General features: G+C 31.9%; 1 protein-coding gene across 1 annotated transcript; it reads right to left on the reverse strand.

Annotated features, from left to right (window-relative positions):
* Positions 1-5736: 5736 nt before the first annotated feature.
* On the reverse strand, positions 5737-24319 carry LOC110724156 (probable WRKY transcription factor 49). Its single transcript, XM_021903546.1, has 3 exons — positions 23666-24319; positions 10511-10651; positions 5737-6478 (listed from the first exon to the last, which is right to left on the reverse strand). Exons 1-3 carry the CDS (start codon positions 24010-24012, stop codon positions 6025-6027), a joined length of 942 nt encoding a protein of 313 aa, XP_021759238.1. The 5' UTR covers positions 24013-24319; the 3' UTR covers positions 5737-6024.
* Positions 24320-27848: the final 3529 nt, after the last annotated feature.

Here is a 27848-nt window from a genome sequence, read left to right on the forward strand (position 1 = left end):
CTATCAATTTTTTTTTAAAATGTTTTTCCAAATTTTGTTTATTAAAAAACTTTACATGACAAAAAATTTAATATTCTGAGTTTATGGAATCAAATAGCTTCAAATTATGTTACGATTTTTGTTTTGATTCCCCAATTTCTAGGGTTCTTCATAAGGTTCATCTCTTCATATATAATTTTTCTCCAGATTTGTTTGTTAATAGAATTTTTATGTTTCTAATCTTCGATATTCATGCAAATTGTTTACACAATTTGCTCCATTTTTTTAAAGAATTTCTTTATTTTATTTTCTTTTTCAAACCATTGAAATCCCCAATTTCTAGGGTTCGTAAGCACGAAATTGGAGTTCAATTCATCTATCAAAGAAATGTAATTTAAATGGTGAATTACCCCCTGCAAAATGGATTATCGCAATTTAACTGGAGAATTGCATGTTTAACATCAATTTGGAGACCTAATTTGCCGTTTTTTTCAATTTTGAACTAATTTTTGTTTGATGAACAATTATTTATGTACATGAAGGTGAATTTGCAATATTTACCATTGTTCATAACCCGATTCGCAAATTGAACTTGTCGTTTTCCATAATTAAAAGATAACATGTTGTTGAAGAAATTGGCAAATCGTTAATTCCAATGTTCTTCGGGTTTTTGGTTTTCTATTAACAATAATTGATTGGGTATTTTTTAGTAACACAAAATGACAGTAGTAGTAATCACAATCATACAACGTGGAGTTGTTCTATGTATCCCAATAACTGATTAAACACTAATTTTTAACTTCAATATAAGGGCTTCGTTGTTACTAGTTTAGAAGTTATGATACTTATATTTACATACCTGTTTCATATAAATATATAATTGTTACTATGTTTATTTAGAAACTATTAATAAAATGTAAGTAAATTTCACACATAATTACAATCTAAATGTAAGAAACAAAAGCAAGAATCATTTTTTAACGAAACAAATATAAGTTTGTTGTACTAGTAATAACTTCATGTTATGTCATTTTTAACATTATTCTGTATTTATTAGTAGTTGATAATATTTTTTGTGAATTACAATTGTTTTTTTTTTGTAACCCTCCCACCTCAAATCCACTAGTTGATTTTAACCCTTCAAAACAAACTTTTAGCCTTCTTTGTTGAGTATTGTCATTACATTGTGTGTGTATATTTATATATATATATATATTGTTATTAATACATTTGTAGACCTTGATATACTTACGTCCCCACATTATTGATAACTACCTCTTTTTCTTTAACTCTTAAGATTAGTCTATGAACATGTATACCCCTATAACACTTATAATTGATTTTACAACAAATAGATACTAAATACTAAAATTTGTGATAGTATCCAATAATGAAAATCTATTGTACGTGTGTTTCAGTTACTATGATGGTTCCATATTGAAATTTAAACATACATTGTGCAATAATTGTCAATTATAATAGTAACGAAACAATTCAAGGTTTGTTTGTGAATTAGTAACAGTATGATTTTAAATAGTATTGGAAAGCTTTATTATAGGTTGCAAATAATTCACTATTGTTATTTGTATGATTGATTTTGAGGATGAGAAAAGGAAATTTAGGGTGGTTTTGTGGGCGGAAAAAAAGAATGTAGGTAGTTTCAGAGGTAAGAATGTATTTAGGATGGTTTCGGTTCATTATTAGCTCTAATGATTTACAAAATTAAAAATCATTAGTCATCAAGGGTATATGGTGTATTTTTGTAAAAATTCGGGGGTATATAATGAATTTACAAAAGTTCAGGTGTATGTGGTGAATCAACAAAAAACTCGGAGACATATGATGAAAAACCCGTTATAAATATCTTAGATCATGTTATTGATGCTACTGAAAACGGAAAATGATAATAAAATGAAGACTAGTTAGAGATCTCCTTACAATTTTTACAAACATTTACCATCTTTATATCATTGGTGACAAAATTCTATAAATATTAGTAGCTGATAGAATATTTTATTGAATTACATTTGTTTTAATTGTAACCCTCCAGTACTTGACTAAATTTCGGACACAATTATATTAATAAATTTATGTTTTTTATTAATATTGGAATTCTATATAATAGTTTCCAGCTAACAATGTCCTATTAATAATATTGTAAATAATAAATTACACATATGTTTAGTAAATAGGCATGCTGGTTCATTCATATAATAAGAGTTCCATATGAGTTTTATAAGAACAGAAATTTAACACATTTGAAATTATTTATTCATATTATTCATATCAAATTTGAAGTGAAATTTAACAATAACTCCATTTATCTATCAAATTTTGTAAAACTAGAGTGTATCCATGCTAACGCACGGTATATATGTAACATGTATATTTATAAACAAAAAATAATATTCCGTTGAAAAGATGTGAGTTTTTCTAAAAAAAAATAGAAGTTACTCAATGGGAGGTTATTTATATAAATAAATAAATAAATTTAAAAAAAAAAACAAAAACAAAAACCTAAACTCAAGAGAGTTGAGGACTAAGGTTTTGGAGAAACCTCATTAACTGACTCTTAAATTATGTAAATAAATTGGTTTTTTTTTTTCTCAAATTCTGAAAAGCAATGCGTTGTTTTTTTTGTTTTTTTATTATTTTTTTTGTAGTTTATTTGTCTTTTAAATACTAACTCCTGCCTAATCATCCCCAAAATCAATAATGTCATATCGATTTGGTCAATGAAAATACAATTTCAGATACGAGAATTATTTATACATTACTATTTTAATAACAAACATAATTATTAGAAAGGTTAGTGACACCAACTTAAAGTCGAAACATGTATTTGTCAGGTTTTTCAACATCTGTAGTTATGAATCTAAAATATTATTAACCGTTACTATTTTAATCGAAATCTTTTTAACACGAAAAATAACTCAATCAATGTTCTAATTGGGGTTATCTGAATCTCTCTCCATCATCAAATGTTATGTATAAATTTCAGTTGTCAAAATCAAATTAGAAGATTCATATAACAAAATAATTACTGTGAGATTTAATTCTAAGTGCAAGCTTTTTAATTTGTTTTTTAATGTATTTGAATAGTACTCCCATCATTTGTTTAGTAACTTTACATATTATACTAGTGAGAATATACGTGTCACTATCAAGTTACTAATATATAGTTTTCAAAATACTAAAAAACTGTAATTGTTATTATATTACAATATAAAAACATTTTAACATCACGAAGAACTGGATTCTTCATCTTTGTCGAACCAAAATATTGGATTATATACCCAGAATTGTACAATTCCAGAAAGTTTGTCAAAACCAGACCACTTGATTTATTAAAATAAAATATATGTAACATTCAAGTTAAACAAAACTACAATTATTATTGGATTATAAAAAAAAAACATTAACGATGAAGATTGAAACTACAACATTATAAGTCAATGATTTTATAAAATTACATAAAACCTGCACATATATGGAGTATGTAGAATGAAGTATTGAACAATAGAATCTTGATGTATTGATCATATGAAATACATAGTTGAACACCATTGATTTTATTAAACAAAAAAAAAATTATACATAAATTACATCACCGGAAATGCTTCCGTCGTTAATGGCTTCCTCTGTTTTTTTTTTTCTTTTACTTTTTCTTTTTCTTTTTTTTTTATTTTTTTATTTTTACATTACATTGATGATGGGGTGGGTGGAAAAGGTGGCCCCCAACCTTTGTAGCATTGGCGGCAAACAAAAACTCCCGCCTAATATACTGTTTTGGCGGTTTTTCCATGAATTATTCCCCCCCCCCCCAATTTTCCCTCTCTTTTATTTGGTGAATGGTTAGGTGTCAACACCTAATTGACAGTGTATGTAGGGGCTACATACACTAAGTGTATGTGTAGCAGCTCGCGAGAATAGGAGTGAGGTTTCCGTGATTGAAAAATCAAATAGTGATTTAGTTGAATGGTTGAATTGGAATTCGTAGCTTCTATGTTATATTGAGGATGATTTCATGGCTCTTGAATTTAATCAAATGCACCCTATTTTTATGTCCATTAACTTTAATTTTTCATTTAAGTTACTCCATCCGTCCCTTAATTACATGTCTATTTTTCTTAAAAAAATAATGTACTTTTTGACTATATTTCTTCTTTTTGATGAGTTGTCATCAATTTTCTTTTATATTTTTTGTACTTTTGACATCATTTTCCAACACTTTATCTCTATATCTCTTTAAATATTACCAACTATAGTTTCTCTATATATCTTTCTCTAACCCCACATGCACATTTGTACTTCTCAATCATGGGTTTTAAAGACATGTAAATAAGGGATGAAGATAGTAAAAAGTTATGGTTGGTTGCACATGTCAAAAAGTGCAAAGGGGCAAGCCTCAATCATCTAAAATCATGTATCCACAAAGGAAATGATTAAACCCCCTTTGTGTACTAGTTAGCCGGTCATCATGAATGTTGTACCACCACTCACTCCCTAATTAAGTACTTGTATAGGTAGAGAGAGTAAAGCTTAACCCCGCATAAAGTTTTTTAAAAAATAAATAAACAAATTTTTTATATATGTACAATATCTTATCATAATTTAATAATTTTTAAGAAATTTAGTCAGAAAAAATCATTTATAACAATTATTTTGTTGGAAAAAACCTTATAAAAATTTTTTGGCAAAGAGAAACCAGATTGTAAAATATTTTTGTTGAAGACAACCTAAGGTCTCTAATCACTTAATTAACGACTAATTTACCCTTAATTATTATAATTAGTCATAATTTTCACTAACTACTGTAATAATTAAATTGATTTATAAATTAAAAAAAATCCAAAAATCACCCTCACCACCACCAGTCAACCACCCTCTCCATCTCCCCCTCCCATAGCAGCTAACCCCTCCCGGCCTCCTCCATTCCCAGCCGGGCAGCCGCCGCTTGGAACCCCTCACCCCCACCGAACCGCCTCCTTCCCTTTCCCCTTCACCCTCGCCGACCACCTTCCTTCGGAACCCAATTCACCATTCTTCTAATTACTCTTTCTCTCTCTCTCCTCTTCTTCCCCAATTCACCATTTTCTCTCTCCTCTTCTTCCCCAATTCAACATTGTTTCAAGTGTTAAAGTTATTGTCATGATTATGTTCGTCTCATTTTCTCTCTCCTTCACTTCTTCCTATCTTCCTTTCGTTATCGAAATTGGGGACTTTTTTTCCGGCGGATTTTCTCTCTTCCGAATGGGGTGGTTTTATGGGTCGTGGTTATGGTAGAAGGTGGTATTGGTGGCTGGTTTTCCAGAGGAGGGTGGTCGACGAGGGTAAAGGGGAAAGGGAGGGGGTCGGTTTGGCAAGGGTGAGGTGTTTCAGGCGACGACTGGGGAGGGTGGAGGTCGGGAGGGGGTTGCTTCCATGGGAGGGGGAGAAGGAGAGGGTGGTTGACTTATGGTGGTGTGGGTGTATTATATTTTTTTAAAAATTTCTAAATTAACTCAATTATTAAATAGTTAGTTAAAGTTATGGTTAATTAGAAGAATTAAGGTGAAATTAGTGGTTAATTGAGTGATTAGAGATCTCATGTTGTTTTCAACAAAAATATTTTACAATGTGGTTTCTTCTTGCCAAAAATTTTTATAAGGTTTTTTTCAACAAAATAGTTATTATAAATGTTTTTTTTTTTTTTTGACAAAATTTCCTAATTTTTAACAAAATACTACCTCCGCTCCAAATTACTTGCAACTTTGGAATATTTTATATCTCACAAATAATACCCCAAAGTTGCGAGTAATTTGGACTGGAGGTACTATGTAATTTTTTTTAAAGAAAATAGGAATTTTAAGCCACATTTCATAGCGCGCACTAACATTGTAAACTCCTTGACTACTTGTATTAAAGGTGTGTATGAAAAACCTAATCCTTTAAAACTCAATTATGAATTGTTTGTAACTAAATAAAAAAAAGGTTATATCGGACTATTATTTAGATACAAATGGAGTACTTAAATTAAGCGCAAAACTTCAATTGACAAATTCCCTAAAGCAATGGAAAATAAGGAGGTGAGGTAAGAGAAGCGGATGAGGCAACCGCCGAAGGATAAAAACTTGAACAAGAAGAAGGAATACCAAACATGCTTCCAATCGACGGGTTTCGTACTTGTAGAGGCACCACATCTTCAAGCAAACCTTGAGATCGCCCAATCGTTTGTTTTGAAGGACTTTTAGAACTTTGATGTGGATTCTTTGTTTCTCCATTTGCTTCATGCACAACTTCTTCATTCTTTATGTCTTGTTGATGAACATCTAATAATGTTTTCTTAGCCTTCTTTAAAGGAGGATATGCTTGTTCAATTTGAGTGTTGCTAAAGTATGGGTATGCAAAATGAAGGTGAAGACCTTCGTATGTGATAATAAGAGTGTCAGGTTCATCTGTAGACTTCTCTACTTGCTTCTTTGCCCCACATCTTGGATTTGTGCACTTGTAGTAGCTTCTGCATTTTAAACAAAACCATACATTAAACACTAACACTGCTTTTGGTACGTGGAGGACTAAGGACACAACTATGTTAATAAATTTTGGGCCTTAGTACCATCACTCGATATTTCAGAAAAATTATTATGAAATTTTGTCAACAACTTGATTCAATTATTGAACTAAAAAGGTTGAGTTCATCAAATTTTGATTTTAGTTGGAACATCACTGTGAATCAGGGTGAACCAACTTTTTGGGAGTCAGTGCTGATATACGACGTATGTATACGAGTATCACAAAGTTATATATTTGTAGTATTATGCTTGTAGTGGTGCTTTTTGGCTTTTTGCCATCATATTTTCCACCCACAAATTCCATTATATACAAAAATGGCATCCTATTTGCATGTCTAATCTACATAAGGTCTATACACCAAGAGTTTTCCATTAATCACATCCTTTCAATCTGTACATGATCTTGAATGGAATGTCAAAGAAGCGGTAAAGGAGTTTTTATCTCTCTAAGGGAGTTGTAGTGGTGCTTTTTGGCTTTTTGCCATCATATTTTCCTCCCACAAATTCCATTATATACAAAAATGGCATCCTATTTGCATGTCTAATACTACATAAGGTCTATACACCAAGAGTTTTCCATTAATCACATCCTTTCAATCTGTACATGATCTTGAATGGAATGTCAAAGAAGCGGTTAAGGAGTATTCATCTCTCTAAGGGAGTGTTTGGTATAAATATTCTAAATGGAACGGAAATGATTCAAATAAGGAAAAGGGTAATGATAAACGTTACCTTTACTATGTTTGGTATCCTAGTAGAATGGAAACAATTGATTAGATTGTGATTAAGGAAACATATTTTGTTTCCACTAGTTTATTAAGGGTAACAAATTGAGGGATTTTGTTACCCTTAGGAAACAGTATTTGTTACTTTTAACCCATACCGAACAACTAGAAATAAAAATACTTAATTGAATCCGTTTTCTACATCTAAAATACTATACCAAACGCCCCCTAAATTGGATGAATTTTTTTTGCTGATGGTTATAAATTTAAATATATATATTTAGCTGATTATTGAGAAAGAAAAATAAAGTGTATGTAATAATAAACTGGGGTATTAAAACGGCCAAACCTAAAACTGGTATATACTTTAAAACACAAGAAACTATCACATGGATTTAGAGATTACCTAAATCAATAAAATAAGCCTTGGAGGAAAAGGAAGGCAAACAAATTAGTGCGTTAACGTCGTTGGTAATCTTGGAATTAAAAATTGCTTATATGGAATTCAACTAATTAAACCATTACACTTCTTTAATTAGTGGTACTAGTTAGAGTTTAGAGGTTGTTATTAACTAATACCAACTATAATACATACACTATCTAGTACCATTAAGAATCGTCACTTTTGTCCAATTTAGATCCTATCCATTATTGTTTATTAGTATGGTTGGTAGTAAACCTGATCCATCCATCTAATCAACCACAATGAAAGCACAAAAAGGTGAGGAACTTCAAGTATGAACAACTTATTATATATTCAGTCCACTTCAAGTAGAGTTTTACTAGCGCATAAAGGACAATAATAATAAAATGGCCTTATTAATGACAATTAATATAGCTTCTTAGCTTGGACTTCCTCCTCCCCCACTTCTCCATTATTTCTTTGATGGTTTCTTGTCAACTTATATAACTTGATGTACATAACAATTCGTGTCCTAAGTCTATCCATGCACCATACATTATGTTCATCTTTCATTTAACATATGAGGGTCCCATTTGGCTGTTGGCAAAGAGTGTTAAATTTCAGTGAAAATTGGTAAAATGTTTCTTCCCTCAATGAGAAGGAGATTTATATTACTACATATTTATGTAGATCAAATATCCATCTTAAAATCAATTCGAGTAAAAATGAAATGTGGCTCGGTTAAACGTAGTTTATATTATTTGATACTGTTTTGTAATGTGGAATAGTTCATTAATCATTATATGTATTTAGTGTATTCCATTTTATCCATTAAAGTTTGCTCCTAAGAGGAAATCTCTACTTTTTTAAAAGTATGAAATTGCTCTTATGAATAGTACACGGACCATTATACCCCTCAAAATGTTTGTATACCTTCTTACTCACATGTGTAATTTTATAATTTCTTAAGACTCTTCAATAAATTAGAAATTAAATGGAGAATGGAATAATAAAGGGAAAAATTGTCAAAAATAATACAAAATTTGACCAATTCGTCAAAAACAAGTCAAACTTTTAATTATTTTTGTATAATACAAACTTTGAGGGGTATTCGCTTTAAACAAGTTAAAATCGATTAGTTACCTCATCAACATGTTATATGCAACACGTGACATTATATTATTTTTTAAAAACTATTAAACACATTTATAAGATAAATAAAAAAAAATTAACTAGCTAAATAAGTTGTAGGTAAAATAACTTGTTTAAAGCGGATATTCCTCAAAGTTTGTATTATTTAGAAATAATTAAAGGATTGATTTGTTTTTAGTGGACCGCTCAAAGTTTGTATTATTTTTGACAATTTTTCCATAATAAAGTTTAAAATTAAATTAATGACTTACATATAATTGTGTTTAAAGGACATTGAGACTAATAAAATAAATATATGATTGTGGCAAAATAGATGTACTCGGAATAAAGAAAACCAAATTGACTACGGTAAAAAGGAGAAGAAAGCAAGAAGAGATTCAAGGGAATTATGGGGATGTATAGAGCTTAGTTTACCGCAAAACCAAATTGTTAGAAGCATTATCTTGTCCGTCATTTTCCGATAAATTATCTCTTAATTATTGAGCATTGTGAAATCACGTGTATCTAAATACTATTATATATTAATGTCACTACTATGTATTGTGATGCACCCTATACTTCTATATATTGTCCGTTGTTTTTTTTAATTAGGCCAATGAGCGCAAAAGATATATTAGTATCATAAATTCTTATATAAAGGGTTAGCACGTTTTTTTTATCACTACTTAAATAAGGGGTACAACGAGTTGTATTAGATTTTCCATAATATCCTACAACATCAAAGACAAGAGCCCTCAGTAGCGGACGATTAACTCCATGTGAAGTGCAAATACAAGCCAAGGAAAAATAAGGCTAAGGAACGGAGAGATATTTCTTTATCAATCCATTAAGTCCATGTCAAATGTAAACACAAGCCAAGAAAACTAAGCCGAAAGGGCTAACCATCCTGTGCGCAACGCGCACTTTGGCTGCCCTAGTAATTAGGAAAAGGAGGAATATATCTCAAGCCAGTTCTCATTTATTATAAAATTAACTCAATGTCTCTTTTCTACGGCGTGATTTTTTAATTTCCAAACAAATATCAAATGCACATTATTATTCATTTAACCCACCTTCCTAACAAAATGCTGATCAAAATAAAGGCTTAGATAAGATGGAGGTAGTAGTTATACCACTTATATGAAGTATTTATTATGATGAATTCTAACGTTTAAGGGGAGGAAAACTTTCAGGGACCAATAAAATAGTGGATAAGTGATTTAGGGAGAATAGTCGAAGGACCAAGTGATGGGCCAACGAGGAACGAATGAAGCTAAGGAGCACATGATATGAGTAGGTGTTGCTAACGAGCAACCTAAATTATTTCTGGAAAAACAAATAACGGTGGCCGTAATGTTAGATGAGCAATTACTCTAGTTGTACATTGATTTTATTTATTAATTTTAAAAGGGATTTTAAGCTGTTTTTACTAATATTTCTAGCTTGTTGCAATAGAAAATTAATCGTTTAATATAAGTTCGGGGATCTAATCTCTTGCTAAGATTGAGAATGATACCGTTCAATCTCATCTCTTTTACAGGCGTGGAAGGAGGGATTTGAAGGCTTAACCACTAAGCTATTTATAAACTAATTGATCTAGCTGATCTCCATATGTAAGTAACGTAACTTAAAATTAAAATATGGATTAAGACTTAGATAAACACGTACGTAGTAGTAAAAAAAATCACGAAATTGTACATTGATTGAGAGTAACTTACCTCGGATTAGGGCTATTCTTTATAAATTTTTGCCCATATTTCCTCCATTTGTAACCATCATCAGCCATTCCAGAGCTAGTGCTTTTGATTTTTAAGGTATATTTATTCTCAGTTTTGCTCAACTCTTTCTCTAACACAATACTGTACAAAAATTAGACAATATCATGTTAATTATTGCTAACACAAAATAAAAAAAAGACTTAATCCAACTATACCTAATAATTTGTAAAAATTAATACATCATACATAATAAAGTTGCTAATTAATTGCATTGGTTAATATTTCCCTCTTCAAATAAGGAAATATTAAATTCAAATTTTTTTTTGTGGACTGTGAATTAGATTTCACAAATTATTAGCTTAGTTGAATATAGCTTTTAAGGGGTACTCAATAACTGAAATAAAATTTTGTCATCATCATTTTTCTTAGAAAAAAAATAATAAATAAATCAGAATTCACCTTGCACATGGTTATTATATACTCCTATTTGACTATTTCATATTAATGAACAAAGTAGTTGCTAGATCACGCAATGTTAATGTAGGGTAGTCACGATAATATTTGATGTTAGGTCCTCGTCATAGTTACGAAGAAAAAGGGGAAAGATTTTTCTATTGTTTCGGTCTTCAATACATGGTTTATTTTAATGGTTAACTTTTTCACATTGTAATAAGCTTTTTGGTTCTACCACGTTTTTTTTTTTTTTTTTTTTTTTTTTTTTTTTTTGACAACTTGGTCCTACCATGTTAATTTATATGAATGGTTAGAAAAATAGAACTAACTTATTGTAGCATATTTAATTCTTCACTAGACAACTTTTTCATTAGCTCTTCTCCAAAATAACCAACTAATTGGAAGTTGGCATAGTATGCATATTTTGATACTCTTCGTCCTTGCATTGATCGAGGATATATATATATATATATATATATATATATATATATATATATATATATATATATATATATATATATATATATATATATATATATCTTGTTGCTTACTTGGTACGATGTATAATTACAACTTTCTTAAGTTTCATTGAAAATCACTCAAAAATATTTATTTGCATAAGAAACATGTATATTAATTATGACGACAAGATATGCATGTTTTAGCAACATAACAAATATTTTCTCCATCTTAATTTAGTTCATTAACTTGGAATGGATTGGTATGAAATTTCATACTAGACAGGTATGGATTCTAAAACCCCATACAAGTTCAAAGTTGTTTGGTTTTACTGTTAAAATGAATTTTATCTTTCATTAATAGAATGAATTGTGAATCTTAGAGGAATGGGTGAGTATGAGATTCCATGCGTATGGAGGGGAGTTAGAACTCCTTATGTATGAGTTTCTGTTACTAAAATCTCAACCAAACAAAAAAAAAAACTTAGATGGAATAGATTCTAATTCCATTTCAACCCATTTCAAAGGATCCAACCAAACGACAACTAAATAATTTATGTATCAATAATCAATACTCCCTCCGTCCCTTAATACGAAACATCTTTTGGTTTTTACGCGGGGATTAAGAAAGTTGGAAATTCTTTAATATTGATGATTAAAAGTACATATATGCATGTGAGGTTAGAGAGAGATAGAGAGAAAGAAAAAGTAGTTGGTAATAATTGAAGAGATGGAGATAGAAAGTGTTGAAAATTGATGTTAAAGCACAAAAAAGTTGAGGAAAAAAGATGACAACTCATAAAAAAAAATGGTAATAATGTCAAAAAAAATAAAACCTTTAAATAGAAAGAGACATTGTATTTTGGTTTAGGCAAAAAAAAATGAGGCTTTGTATTAAGGGAGGGAGTATGAATTTATAATAAGGATATACCAAGTAAATTACAATTAATAAAGAACGGAATAATTATTTCTCCCTAACTGCTAATATTTGTCAACATATGTCGATTGCAATTTGGATTTAGCGATCACTTTCATGTTAAGGTAATATTTTATTTCTAGAAAGTTTGGAAACACTCGATGCCTTTATACTCGGTATTATAGAATTATCTTTAAAGAAAAGCTTTTATATGAGACGGAACTCACCATAAGTCTAATATATTCGGCAATAATATTTTATTATCTGATAATAATATTATAATATATGACATTATTATTCTAATATCTGACATAGATACTTGATTATTAACCAATGTCAAATATTAGATTACTAGGTTAAGGCCCTATTCTCTTCACCTTAATTTTGCTGAACTGAAATTATATTTACTGAACTGAAATAATTTTTGCTGAATTTAAATTATTTTTACTGAACTTAAATTAATTTTACTGAACTGAAATTATTTTTGCTGAACTTAAATTATTTTTACTGATTTTCTATTATAATTCTTCTTTAAGATAACTGAATTTTACTGAACTAAACTTATTTTTACTGAACTGAAATTATTTTAATTAAACTGAAATTATTTTTACTGAACTGAAATTAATTTTACTGAACTGAACTTATTTTTACTGAACTGAAATTTTTTACTTAATATTATTTTTTTAAGGTGAATAGAATAGGGCCTAAGTCCCGTGCCATGCACGATTATAATTAAACTTTACAACAAAAATAATAAAGAATGGTATTTTTTTTTTTTAGGGGAATGAAGAATGATGGTTAATTTAACAATAATTTATCCCAAAAAAATATTTGTGACAAAATAACTTGAATTTTAATTTATACCAAATGCGTAAAGGTTATTATTTTGAATTTTATAAAAAAATAATTTATTAATAGAAATTTAGAAGCTATTAGGTTTTATATAAGAAAACGAAAATTTATAAACTTAGGTTAGTGCCCGTATATATGTCTTCAAACAAAAAAGGAAAAAAAATAAAAGGTTAGTACTTGTATATGAACTCATATACATTTGTCCTTATATTTTTGATGACACACTTTGACCGGCATTAAATGAAAATTTAATTGATTTTATATTACTTTAGGATAATTAGTATTCCGTAATCAAATTTTTTAAAATATATTTATAGTGTGTAGTAGCGGTTTTTATTTTAATTTTAATAATCACATTGCATAACGATTAATGTCAAATGATTAATGTTGGAGCTTTGAGGAAAAAAGTGATACTCCTTAATATTATTATAATCTTGGACAACGATATATTTCAATACCTTATTTTTAATCTATGTTTGTAGACTTGTAACTAAAAGATTAATAGTATATATAGAATATATGTTAAAAGAATATTAATTGAGTATGATTGGATTAGATATGTTGTCAAAATAGAAATAAGTATTATTGTAGCTTATAAAATGGAAGTCATTAAAATTTAGCAAAAAAAAAAAAAAAAGTGCAAAAAGGAGGGAAAATAATTAATGACATCGTGACAAGTGTCATCTTACGTTAGCTTTTAGTATAGATTAATTGATGATTAATATCATATATTAGAATATTATTGGATATTAGATGATTATTATTGTCAGATATACTCCGTATTAGATTTACTGTGAGTTTGACTCACAAATTTTATTTTATTTTTTCATTTTTAAATTGGTACTCACGTCACATATGTTTTGAATAAAGGTTAAATTAAGGCCCTGTTCACTTCACCTTAAAAAATAATATTTAGTAAAAATAATTTCAGTTCAGTAAAATTAATTTTAATTAGGTAATAAAGGTTATATTAAGGTCTTGTTCACTTCACCTTAAAAAATAATATTTAGTAAAAATAATTTCAGTTCAGTAAAATTAATTTTAATTAAGTAAAAATAAGTTCATTTTAGCAAAAATAATTTCATTTCAGTAAAAATAATTTCATTTCAGTAAAATTAAAGAAGAAATATAATAGAAAATCAGTACAATTAATTTCAGTCCAGTAAAAATAATTTCAGTTCAGCAAATATAATTTTAGTTCAATAAAAATAATTTAGTTTAACAAAAATAAAATGAAGTGGTAGTAAACATACTCTTTTTTCTCTCTCCTCCTTTCTCTCTCCAAAACCCTAGCCTCCATTGTTGAATTTTAAAGGGGCTTCCATCGATTTTAATCAGTGGAAAACCCCAATCCTTGTTTCTTTATTTTTTTTTAGGTTTATAATAATGCTTCCTCCTTTTACAGGAACTTTTCTCCCTCGAAAGAAAGGGTTTCCGATCTCCTTCGAAAGACAAGGGTTTTTCGACCTCCTTCGAAAGACAAGGTTTATCTCCTCTTTTCGAAGGAGAAATTTCATAGTTTTGAACCTATGGTAGCAGATCTAATGGATTGTCGTGAAATTATTTCGTTAGTGAAAAAGTTATCAAGTTTTCGAATACGAACAGATGAATCAAAAGGAAAACATCCTCACGGCTACAACGGATCGTTAGATTGTCTCGCCAACAAGGCTGTAATTTTCAGCGATATAAGCGGGAGATGCTCCGCAGTGCAAGATCTACTCGACGATCGTAGTTTTTATGAAGGAAAATTCTATTTGATTCAATATCTTATGTATTTGTTAACGTCGAATCTCTATTGTAGATGTCGTATGACTTTTAATTAATGATATATTTTGGCTATTAAAAAAATAATAATAAAATGAAGTAAAGGGGGCCTAATTTAATAACCTAAATAAATAGCAACAATAAGATTTATGGCTTGGTAAACCTAACAAATTTGAGAACATGTGTTGACTTTTTACTCTCTTTAATACTCCGTACAAAGAGTTCCTTTTACAATTGTAATCAATAACAGCAGTAAATATTGAATTTAGTAATGAATTAAATGTAGCTACCTAGTACGGAGTAGAACTTTAGTGCTACTTCATCTTAGGGGTGAGCAAATCGGGTACCCAGCCAAAATTTTAGGAACCAGACTTGGAATTGGTTGATACTGGGTCCTAAAATCTAGAATTGGAATTGGAACCACTTCAACTGGGTTCTAAAATTTAGGAATTGGTATTGAAACCACCGGGTACCCACTAATGTACACAATTGTTAAATTTAAATACAATATTTTGATCCATTTTCATTTTTAACGTTTAATAATTATATTTACATATACATAAAGCTATTTTATCTATGTTTAGTATTATTATAATATTTTTTTAATGTTAATAACTAAATACATTCTAACATAAGTTTGTTCCTTAAATACGTTTAGTTTAATAATTATTGGGTAACAGAGTACCCAACCCGTTCCGGGTCCAAAATGTTGAGAATTAGAATTGGAACCGGTTACAACCGGTTCCTTAATGTATTACCCGGAATTGGAACCACCGGATCCAATTTTGATTTCGGACCCGCCGATTCCTTATCGGTTCCAATTCTAATACCTGGTACCCGGAATTTCTGCTCACCCCTACTTCATCTATAATTTTGTACAGTATGAGACTTTTTTTTTCTTTATTTTTGAGGGGCCTAAATGAGTTAAAACGCATAATAATTACCCCCTCCCTTCCTCGTGCCTATTTTCAAAAAAAAAAAAAGAAAAAAAAAAGAAAAAAAAAAAAGAAAAAAAAGAGGTAATTAAGGAGAATGGTGGATGGGAGTTACTAGAATATTGTATTGTAAAGATAAAAGGTACATAATATTGTTTGATAATAATAAAAAGTAGATAATATTATACTCCGTATGAAAAAGATAAAAGTAGATAAATATTTTTTGGGTATATGTGTATTTTGTATGAGAAAGATAAAAAGTAAGTACTCGCTTCGTCCCATAATTACAGGCAAATACCTCTAAAAAATACGATTTTTAAAGAGGATGAAAAAAGTAGAGGAATATTGTACTCCATATGAAAAAAAATAAAAAGTGAAGAATAATGTATGTGGATAATAAAAAGTAGAGAATATTGTATGGAAAAGTTAAAAAGTAAGTAATGATTTTTTGGGTATATGTGTATTTTGTATGAAAAAAAGTAAAAGTAAGTAATGATTTTTTTAGGTATGTGTGCAATTGTATGGAAAAGGTAAAAAGTAAGTAATGATTAGGTGCTATTTTAAGTAATAGGAGGAATATTTTGAGACACCCAAAATTGTATATTTACCTGTAATTATGGAATGGAGGGAGTAATAATTATGTTATTTTTAGAAATTGGCACAACCTTTTAGGACACTTAAAAAAAATAGGCAAAATTACAACCATTGACACCAACTTTGAGGGGTGTTACAATTATTGACACCAACTTGTATCACTACTTAGATTAACACCAACTTTGATTAAAAAAAACGTAAATAACATTAATGATACTTGAGTGGAGTCTACTTGCCAGAAATTTATCATTTATTGTATTAAAATCAATTTTAATATTATAAAATAAATTATTTAAAAAGTAATTAAGTTTCATATGTTAATTACTACGTATTGTTTTACAAAAAAAGCCCCAAATCAAAATAACAGAACCCCAATTTTTTCTCTCTCCTCCTTTCTCTATCAATCATCTTCACTGTTGATTTTGTTCTTATGTTTTCTCTTCATTGCTTATTTTTACCATCCTTCATCATCTATTGGTAAAGATTTGAAGTCAATGGTAGATTATTGTAGATTAGTATGCTATTTTTACCAAATTTGGAAGACAAACAATTTTTTTGAAGCTAATTATTAGGCTCTACTTGGAGCGAAGTGGGTAGGCTTTAAGGAGTAAGATTAAGTTTTGTGTTTTTAGTTTACATATTTTAATTCATTAAACATTGATGAAAGTTTGGTTATTTTAAGTGCAATTGTGAATCTAGCGTCCTAAGTTTAATTTGCAGCCATGTACTTTTTTTTTTAATTAAAAATTATGTTTTATTTGAATGGATTATAATGTGTTGTTGGGTTATGAAAATCTATATTATGTGTTGTTAGGTTTGATTTTGTTTTGATTTTATTGAATATGCCTTTGTAGGTTGAGATAGGGAAAAAATGAGAGCCGAAGATGATGAAGATAGAAACCACACATAAGCCAAAAAAAAAAACAAAAAAAAAAAACGGCTGAAGAAAGGAGGAGAGAAAAAAAAATTGGCTGAAGAAAGTAATAAAAGTGCATGAAAAAAGAAATTTACATGGAAAATTTAAATTTGCACAAATATTGTTGTAAATTGGAGGAATATTTGGTTAAAAAATTAATATTAATGGTTGTTGGAAGAAGTAAATGGAGTGAACATTTTGGGACTAAATTTTGCCCATAAGGGACTATCAAAAGGAGACGGAAGGAGTATCAATTTTTTTTTTTTTTTTTTTTTTGAAACATTAGTAATTAAAGAAGGATAATAATAATACCTCATACTGTCATACTTATGTGTGCAATTTTTCCTTATTGAACAAACCCTACTTGTTTTATCCCATTGTTTTCTTACAATATTTTCACATATAAAAATTTTGCATAATAAAATGAAAATTTTAAAATTTACCACCCACAAATAACTCACTTAGACCCTGTTCACTTCACCTTACAAAAATAGTGTTCAGTAAAAATAATTTCATTTCAGCACAAAATATTTTGTTCATTTAGTTCAGTAAATATAATTTCAATTCAATAAAAATCAATAATCTAAAGAAGAAATGTAACAAAAAATCAGTAAAAATAATTTTAGTTTAGTAAAATTAATTTTAGTTAAGTAATAATAATTTCAAATAAGCAAAAATAATTTCAATTCACTAAAAAAAAGGTGAAGTGAACAAGGCCTTATTAATATTAACACCCTGAAAAAAAAAATTAAAATATTAGGCCACACTAAAATGATTAAAAAAAAAAAAAATTCACCACCAAGAAAACATCCGATTATGAGAATTGATATACTTTTATTTCAATAATTTACGACCTACAAATAACCCACTTACTAATGTTTTCTTAGATGATGAGGAAAATCATCTGAGAAAACATGCAATTATGAGAGCTAATATGTTTAATTTTATTTCTAAAAATACAAGTACACTTAATAAAACAAAGGTGATGTGTGTCATAGATGTTCTTAAATTATACTTCCACTTTCATATATTTCTAGTTTGTGTATCTACAGTTCTACACTTTGTGAGTTGAGAAATTTTTAATCAAAACGAAAAGTAAATTGATAAATTTTTAATCAAAACGAAAAGTGAATTTGCCACAAATTTGGAGAAAGAAAGAAAATAAATGTCAATTGATACCGAATCAATACCAAAAGTTGTGGACCTATTTTTAAATTGTATGTTCCATCGTGTTGTTCAATAAACTGTGGTCCAATCTATATAATAAATTCTGCATATATATAATAAAATTGGCAAATTTTTTTTATTAATTAGATCACTGTAACAAATTCTACAAAAGTTTTCTTTTAAAAATGTAGGGTAAACCACAGCCAGAGGGTTAATGACACTATATATTTGATAGTAGTTGGGAGCTAACTAATACTAGTAGAAGGTCGTTGGGATGCATTAACCGAATGTTACAAATAAATAAATTTATAAAGAGATTAAAGACATATGAATTATATATTACCCTCCCTCGTTTTTTAAATTTCTTCTAATTATTTGTTTGGATTTAGAAATAATACGAGTGCAGTGATTGAAATAAAACATTAGTTAAATCGACTAATCTGACTTTTCCTTGCATTATTCCTAATAAATGATTTAATATAGAAAATATATTAATTGTGTACTCAGTCTTAATAGTTGAATATCCTGTTACCCTCTTTTCTTTAATTTTTTACAGAGTATTTTGTTTAAAAAAATCTCCATACCATACAACAAAGTGGGACTATATTTTTTTAATTCAAATAACATCATGGTTATACAATATTGGAACCACAACAATGTACTTCCGTATTTCTTTTTAGTTGATATTTTTTTATTTTCACATCAATTACTTTTTTTTTTTTTTTTTTTTGAATAGCATTCACATCAATTACTTACATTGACTTTATATATCGTGATTGATAAATGAGAAAAACATAATCAAGTGGGCCATATTAAGTTGCTTCAATATATATTTTTTCTAATATAATTTTTTTTTACTCCGTACCACATTTGTTTATTGATAAGTGAAAATATTGATATATAAAACATACATTAGAAAATCTGTCTATATTAATGTGTCTAATTAAAATAAAATTTATCTGAGAATTTTACCACTGCCATTATAGTTAACTATTGTTATTGTCAAAATTTTTTTTTTTAGTTAATTAGCTAGATAATCATCAATATACCTATACTAAAGGCGAAATCAGAAATGACACCTGTCATAATCTGGTTAAAAATTTTCCCTCCAAAAGGTTTTTTTTTTTTTTTTTCCAAAACTTCTTAGAGAAGTATTTAAATTTTTTTTTGCCACAACGTCGGCGAGCCTCCGATCTACCTCCTTAGGGTGTTTCTTTCTTTTTTCGCTTTGGTTTTTTGTCCGGTTGACCTAGCATTTTGCGCCGCTCCCCCTTTTCGGCCGCCGCTATTCCTCACCGGCCTTGTTGCGGGCTTGCCGCCGTTCTTATTTTCCGCTTCCCTGCCGTGTCTCTGCTCCACCGCCTTGGCCGTCGTTGCGACGTCTCGTGGGAGAACGGGGAGGGAGAGTTATCTCCCTCTGAGTCCCACGCGTAGGACCGTTCTCAGTCTCGGGTTTCCAGCCGTCGTTGCCGCGGTTCAGGGGTGTGTGGGGTTTGGGCTTCTCGAGCGGGTCCCTGCGGGCCGGGCTTTCCTGTACGGTGGTATGTGGGTTGGGTTGGTGAACCCCGGTGCTTGGATGGTGGTACTCGGATTGGCTGCGGGGTCGTTTGCTAGGGTTTCGTTTGTAGTTCCCGTTTTTAATTTTCTTTCTGTTTTTTTTTTTTTTTTTATTTCAGTCGTTGTGTGTGTTGTTCTTTCGGGTTTGTTATTTTTTCTTCTTGTGTGGTGCGTTTGTGTGCTATGGGGTATGCAGATCGGTGTGCCGATCTTATGGTGCAGGATTTGAACCGGGTTTTTTGGCTATGGGGCTTTGGTTTGATCTTCTTTTGGTTTGGGCTGAAGGGTTATGCTTCCAAGTTGGAGCCCGTGTTTGAATCGGAGATTGTATTGTCAATAGTGAAGTGTACGACACCAAGTTTGATTTCTGGTCGAGGAGTACAGGATTCTGAGTCAATGAAGGTTCACGTCAGAAACTACAGCTTATTGCCAGACCCCCTTCCAAGAGGCTGCATAGGACAACGTTATATGAGTCAAGGGTATTTCAGAAAGTCATTTTGCGCGTGCAATTGTAGTTTATTTTATTCCGAACTTGAAATTGTTTCATTAGTCTTTGTATTGTTCGATTACGTTTTCTTATGCAAGTGCCGTATGGCTTATTATTAATGAATTTTAATCTCCCCCCTAAAAAAAAAAGTATTTAATTTAATACTTACTTACAATAATATTTCTTTTCTATTTGGCAAGTATATTCATTTTTACACATTCAACAAAGATTTATTTATTTATTTATTTATTTATTTTATGACGGAAATAAAGTCATATAATATGATAATAATGTAATCTTATCTATAACTTTGTAATGTAATCCATAGTTATTTTTATTAGTCGTGCATGCATTTCTTCCTCCGTTTTCTTTAATGATTTTGAAAAAAAATCGTAATTACAGAACTTTCATCCTATTTTGCAATTTAATATTTTTTTTATAATAAATATTGAAATTACCGTGCATGGCACGGGATCTAACCAGTTAACTATAATTGTAATGGTACATTTTTATAGCACAAGTACATTGTGGTAAAGAAAATCGTAACACTTGATTGCACCAAGGGTCTTTTTAAAATGTCTTTACATGGACTCATGGAGAGTCATCCAAGATAAACCTAGGAAATCTGATCTAGTTGCTGCTAGAGTAGGACTAACTAGCTCCTCAATGCCTCTCGCCATAGAAAGAGATACTTAGAGAACTCTTCAAATAAACCTATGCCCTTACACTACGTTAACAGACACGACCATGGCATTCAGAGATTCAATCCCCTAATTTCTTCCCATACATAAATAGTGGATCTCAAAATCCTACGTACTTAATAATTCCAACTATGGTCCAGCCACTGGCGGATCTACATTGGAACCCAGGGGGCACGTGCTACCCCCGGAAAAGAAAAAAAAAGTGTATAAAAAAATCTTCCTTATAAATAGTTGATATTTATTAAACAATGCATGCTTTTCACGAAAATTGAATTTGCTTCAGCGGTATAATGTAGCTAAATAAAGCTGCCTTTGAGTGCCTTTGGGATCAAAGGTTCGATTCTCTCATACACTTTTTTTTTTTTTTTTTTTTTTTTTTTTTTTTTTTTTTTTTAATTATATTCAAAAAAATTAGATAAAAATAACTTCCATAAAATTTTGTTTGAGTTTCAAGTTCGTAGGTGTATATTGGTTATTTCGTCCCTTTAAATTTTTTAGTATGCGTTTAGTGCTACCCCTACTCTGGAATCCTGGATATCCCCTGGGTCTAGCAATGTGGAATCCCCGCCTAAGACCACAACCACGACCATGACACTTGCACTAGCCTCCACTATCATACTTGAGGTCTCTAGTCCATAATTTGATTAATTACTATATAGTACGGACATTCTTTTGTTGGTGACATATTGTCATGGTCAAGCTCTTGGTTAGCGCACTCTAAGTGAAATGTGGCTAGAGAAAATGGCTGCCTAGTGGTGGCTTGGCTAGCTAAGTTACGTTTTCTAGGCTAGTTGTTCGGGTTGAATTTCCATGGACCTAAGACGTTGAACAAGGGTGTTATTAGCTGATAATTCGGGGTTGTGAATATTGTTAAGTGAGGTGGTCTGATCGTCGTCATTACATGACAATATAATAAATGTTATTTTCTTTTAATCAATTTGACTTAATCGTTTTTTTTTTTTTTTTTTTTTTTTTTTTTTTTTTTTTTTTTTTTTAAGGAATAGTAGTTTATACTTGTATATACTAAGATAGTAAGATGTTGAAAAACATAAATTTTGAAGTCAACAGTGAAGTATTTGGATCTTTTACCAAAACGGCTACTTTGACAAAAGTATTTGTCAAAATGGCTAATTATAAATTTTAATTCCCAAACTAAGTAATTTATTAACTTGGACGGAATTTATCCATTTCTTATTTCCTTTGAACCGGTTTGGTTCAATTATTATTTTTTTTAACTTTGTTTTTTTGGTTTTATTTTTATTTACTTAAAGATTTTTTAAGTTGGAAAATTTAAGCAATATACAAAACTACAAACAACGTAACTAGCAGACTCGCAGAACCCTAATTTCGATAAAAAAATAATAAATAAATTAAATTAAAAGCACTAATTTTTCATCTACATCAATCACAAAAATTTGAAATTTCAAGTAGTATTGTTCTATCAAGACTACAATAAATTTATACAACGATAAAATATTTTAAGTATATCTTTTTCATGTCTATTAATTGTATACTCTTTGTTAATGTTGGCTAGTATGAATATTTTTTTGTTTAATGTGTATAATAAATCAAACTTACATATATTTATTTCTATCTTTATGTGTTAAAAAAAAATAGTTGTATTTTTTTTTCTTTTGTTGATTGGAAGTTTGGATCGTCATTTTTTCGAGTGATTGTGTAACTTTTTTTTAAAATAGAGAATTGTTGCATATATATTATGTTGATTGTTATTGTTCAAATTAATGGGATATTTTAAACTATGCATGGCCTTAGAATTTAAATAAAATCAAAACTAAAAAAACTACTCCGTAATTCTTTTTTAAAAAAACAAAAAAAAAACATAAAGTTAACAAACGGGTTTAAAGGAATATAAAAATTAAATAATATTCTTTTAAATCAATAAATTTAGCTAGTTTGGGAATTAAATTTTATAATTAGCCGTTTTGGTAAATACTTTTGTCAAATTAGCTATTTTGGTATAAGATCCGAAGTATTTTTGTTTTCTTTATCCTTACATACCCAACTTTCATGATTAGTCTCCTATTCAAACAAAATTCATTGAAAATAGACATAGTTGCTAAATTTATATTAACACATTTTGTTTAGTTTGTCTTCAAGTAATAATACAATAAACACACAAATATTGATGTAGTATTCACAAGGTACAGTGCGATGGGGTGCAAAGGGCCCATTTACTTGTTATTACAACAAACATTAGTTTATTGTCCTTTAATATTTTCTTGTTGTTTTTTTTTTGCTTAAAATCATGTAAAAAAAATATAAAAAATAAAATAAATAATCACACAAAAATGGTATGATCACATTTGAGTAAATTAGCAAAACAGAAAATCGAACCTGGAATGTGATAGATTGTTTCGAAGCGAAGTAGCCGTGGTAATAGAAAGAGCTTTCTCAATATCAACAAGTGTAGGCCCGGAATAAGCTTTAGATACTTGATTTTGGTACACCGGAACTTGCTCACTATTATTATTACTTTGATCAGATGACGACGTTGATGACGACGACGATGAGTTAACGAATATTGGTTCATCTGTTGAGGCGGTATTATCCAACGCTGGCGGCGGAGCAGGCAGCCAGTTGGTGGTGGTGTTTGGTTGGTCGGCGTGCTTTAAAACATCTTTGAGTAAATCAATATCTTCCCAAGGGTGATTAGGCCATGTTAAGCAAACCTTATTATTCATTCTAAATTTGTATTATCAAATATAAGAAGTTGAGTAGTTGATGAATGAATTTTGGTAATAAGTTTTCACGTGGACATGATATATAATAAAGTGTATAGTGTAGCTGTATAATTGAAGAGTAATAAGAGAAATAGAGAGGAGTTAGTAGGAGAATTAATAAGGGTACTGAAAGAGGATATATAAGATCCGAAATGTGAAGTTCGTGGAGCAGATATGTGTATGTGTTATTCAGCTAGCATATTATATAGTGTTGATGGCTTTAAAACAAGGTTTTATTTCCATTACTATTCATCAATAATTAATGTATCCGGCCATTTGGTGGTAGTTAGCATTATTATTAATTAGTGCCGTAGTCAGAATTTTTTAAATGGTGTATTCAACTTTTTTATTAGAATGTGAAAAAAAAATCAACTTTGTTGGTTGTTACATGCTTAGTGTTTGGGCTAATTTTACCCTGACACGTGGTCCAGTCAGAATGTGACACGTGTCATTTTAGGGTTAGTTCAAACAGGACCAATCCCTGTTTGACACGTGTCATCCCAAAGAAATGGGAAAAAAGACGGCCTTCATGGCCCAAATCTCAAGAAAGCCGCAATGCGGCGCAGCCCACCAATGATTAGGGCTTGATGATCTAATCAGGGGCACAATTCCCGAGAACCCTATAAATAATAGGGAGATTTCCTCCTTTTGGAGATACGTTTTACCACTTATTACACAATTTACTCTTTGAAAGAGACATCTCGAGCTTGGAATCCGAGCAGATACCCACCTAAATTTCCGCACCTTTTTACTCCTATTCAAGTTACTAATTTGATCGTCAGAGGCGGAGCTCCAACCACTTGGGGTCTCCGTTGTTTTGCAGGTACAGCTCACGCGTGGACCAAACTTTGTGACGTAACTCTTCCGAGGGACAAAAACACCCAAAATATTTGGCGCCATCTGTGGGGAGAGTACCTCAAAGATGGTTCAAGAGTCTGTACCCCCTCCTGATCCAAACAATCCTCAATCTATTACCCGACCGGGTAATACAAGCATTTCTCAATCGATTAATCAACCAGGTAGTTCAAGCGTTCCTCCACCGGTACGTCAGCCGGAGGTCTTCACTGGCCATGATGAGGTGGAGACATATGTGGCCAAAGACGGCTCATTCATCTCCAAATACACCCATTCCAGAGATCAGCTGGAACATGAAGAAAACCAGGCGGGTCGAGCCCGACCCACTGGGAGGCCAGAAGGGGAAACCCGGAAGGCCAGAGGATCAGCTCCGGTTACCCGGGATGAGCTCATGACTTTCATGAACTCCTTTAAGGGTGAGATCAAGGAGATGATCAACAAAAACAAGGCCATCACCAGCAAGGGTCAGCCGGTTAAGAAGACACCTCCATGTGAGAGGAAGAAGCCAGTCAAGGACAGGCAACCTACTCCTCATCCCAAGGAGAAGGAGAAGGAATCCGCAAGACTTGACTGGACCAAGATCCTTATGCCTAAGGGTCCTCAAAGGCACACCCAGCAAGAACAGCCGGGAGCCACTAAAAAGACTGTTTCTGACGCTCGACAGATCATTGAGCGAAGGAGACACCAGCAGCTGTCTGAGTCAGCCTCCACCTCGGACTTTCCAGACAGCTTCAAACAAACTTCTGTTCAAAACTCACTCTCCATACATGAGAGTGGCACAGGCTGCAAGTCCTTCAACACTGATCCTCAAATGATGATAGGATCTGCCCCGTTTGTACCTCAGGCGCAATACGGACAATATGGTTTTCCATACATGTAGCCGTTTGCCTTTGGGGGACAGGCGACATTCAACAGTGTCCAACTTTTGGACTGGAAACTTCGACTGCTCAAGCTTGGTGAACAACCCTCTGCGTTCACTAGGAATATAACCGAGGCGGCTCAGCCAGCCAAGGTTAAGAATCTGTTGGTAGGTACTTACGATGGTACCTCCAACCCAGAAGACCACCTGATGGCGTACACCAACCTCATGTGTTTACAGGGGTGGGACGATGCCACTTGGTGTCGATGCTTCCCGGCTACATTAAAGGGTATTGCCTAATAATGGTTTGACAACTTACGAGCTGGTTCTATTGATTGCTTCAAGAAGCTAGCCTTCTTGTTTGCCACAAACTTCTCAATGAACATCCCTTCTAAGAAAACGAGCCTTGATTTGAGCACCGTTAAGCAGGGTGAGAGAGAAGGGCTACACTCATATGTCAAACGGTTCAACCTGGTCAGAATCCAGATCCAGGGGCTGTCATACGAGGTAGCGTTCACAGACTTCTTCAAGGGTCTGAGAGACGGGTTAAACTTTAAGTTTGACCTCGTCAGAAAAGGGGCATTTACGCTGCAGGCGGCCTTGAGGGAGGCGGAATGCTATATTCAAGCTACCGACCTCTGCACGCCTGGCAGCCAGTCAGACTCCAAGAAGTCTGACAAACAAAAAGAAAGTCGGTCTGCTCAGCCGGCGAAAAATAAAGAAGAGAGCAAAAAGAGAAAAGAAGTTTGGGCGGTTAGTGACTCTGACCAGCCGTCCCAGAAGAGGAAAAAAGAGTTTAAACCGTACGTCCCCAGGTACGAGTTTAACAAGGACTCTAAATCCATCCTCATGGAGATAAAGGACCGGCTGGCTATTGAGAAGCCGAATCCAATGAAGAGTTCTGTCCAGTCACGGAACAAGAACAAATTTTGTCAGTACCATGAGGAAGTTGCCCATGACACCAACGAATGCTTTAGCTTACAACGGGCGTTGGACTGTCTGGCTGACAAAGGGATGCTTAAGTCCTACATTTCTAAGTCCAAAGGGACTAATAAGAGGAACAAGGGGCAGTCGTCCAAGACTCCCTAGCTTACTAGTAGTTCAGACACCGATAAGGAGCCGGTCTACACCATAGCAGGCGGTTTCTCATGCGGTGGCCCCACCATCCGGGGCACCAAGAGCCATCTTCGAAAGATGGACAATGATGATGATGAGCAAGCGTCCGCTAGATCCTCCTTCCCAGACGTTCTTATCACTGAGAAGGACAGGGGCAGCGTTCGCCGTCCGCATGACGACTCGGTCGTCATTGAATGTAAGGTTGCCAACCAACTGGTTGGAAAAATCCTTATTGACACCGGCAGCTCATCGGACATCATCAGTCTCCGGTGCCTGCAAAAGCTAAAATACAACGTCAGCAGCATGCATCCGGTTACCCCCAGGTTGGTTTTGGGGGTGGAATGGTTTACCCAGTCAGAAGGTTGATTTACTAATCCGGCTGGCGGCTGGGTGAAAAAGGAAAAGGACGACACCTGGTCGTCAAGTTCTTGGTCGTTGAGGAATTGACCGCCTATAACATTATCCTAGGCCGACAAACCTTCAACGAAGCCAAGGTTGTAATCAATCCCTTCTCTCATGCTCATCAAGTATGAGAGGGATGACGACTCTGTTGGTTCCTTGAATGGGGATCAAAAGACGACACGGGAGTGTTACCTCTCAGCCGTCAAAGATACTGTGACCCCAGGCGACCAAGGCCCAGAACCAATAGACTTGACAATGTCAAGGATGCCGCCCCAGCCCCACCAGGAGCCGGGAAAAAAAGAAAGGTCCCTCTGCTGGTGGAGGTAAAGAAAGAGAAAAATAGCAATCACTAACTGGGGAACGGTCAGATGAGCTTTGTCCATAACCGGCTGGAGAACATATTGATATACCTCTGGACGACAGCCGTCCAGAGCGTACAGTAAAGGTTGGGACGGTTGCTTATGATAATTTGGGTGCAGATTTGCACCTTCTGCTGAAAGAATTCAAAGACATTTTATTCCTTTGAAATGGAAGAGATGTCAGGCGTCAGCCCGGATCTTGCTGT

This window comes from Chenopodium quinoa, unplaced genomic scaffold (genome assembly GCF_001683475.1).
Source record: "Chenopodium quinoa cultivar QQ74 unplaced genomic scaffold, ASM168347v1, whole genome shotgun sequence".
In the NCBI taxonomy this organism is placed as follows: domain Eukaryota; kingdom Viridiplantae; phylum Streptophyta; class Magnoliopsida; order Caryophyllales; family Amaranthaceae; genus Chenopodium; species Chenopodium quinoa.

What these genes read in the sequence shown, in the direction of transcription:
- LOC110724156 (XM_021903546.1), bottom strand. Translation starts at nt 24,012, where the DNA reads ATGAATAATAAGGTTTGCTTAACATGGCCTAATCACCCTTGGGAAGAT. An exon ending in AACAATCTATCACATTCCAG is followed by an intron (nt 10,652 to 23,665) that starts GTTCGATTTTCT and finishes ATTTTTGTACAG; the next exon opens with TATTGTGTTAGAGAAAGAGT. An exon ending in AAGAATAGCCCTAATCCGAG is followed by an intron (nt 6,479 to 10,510) that starts GTAAGTTACTCT and finishes TTTAAAATGCAG; the next exon opens with AAGCTACTACAAGTGCACAA.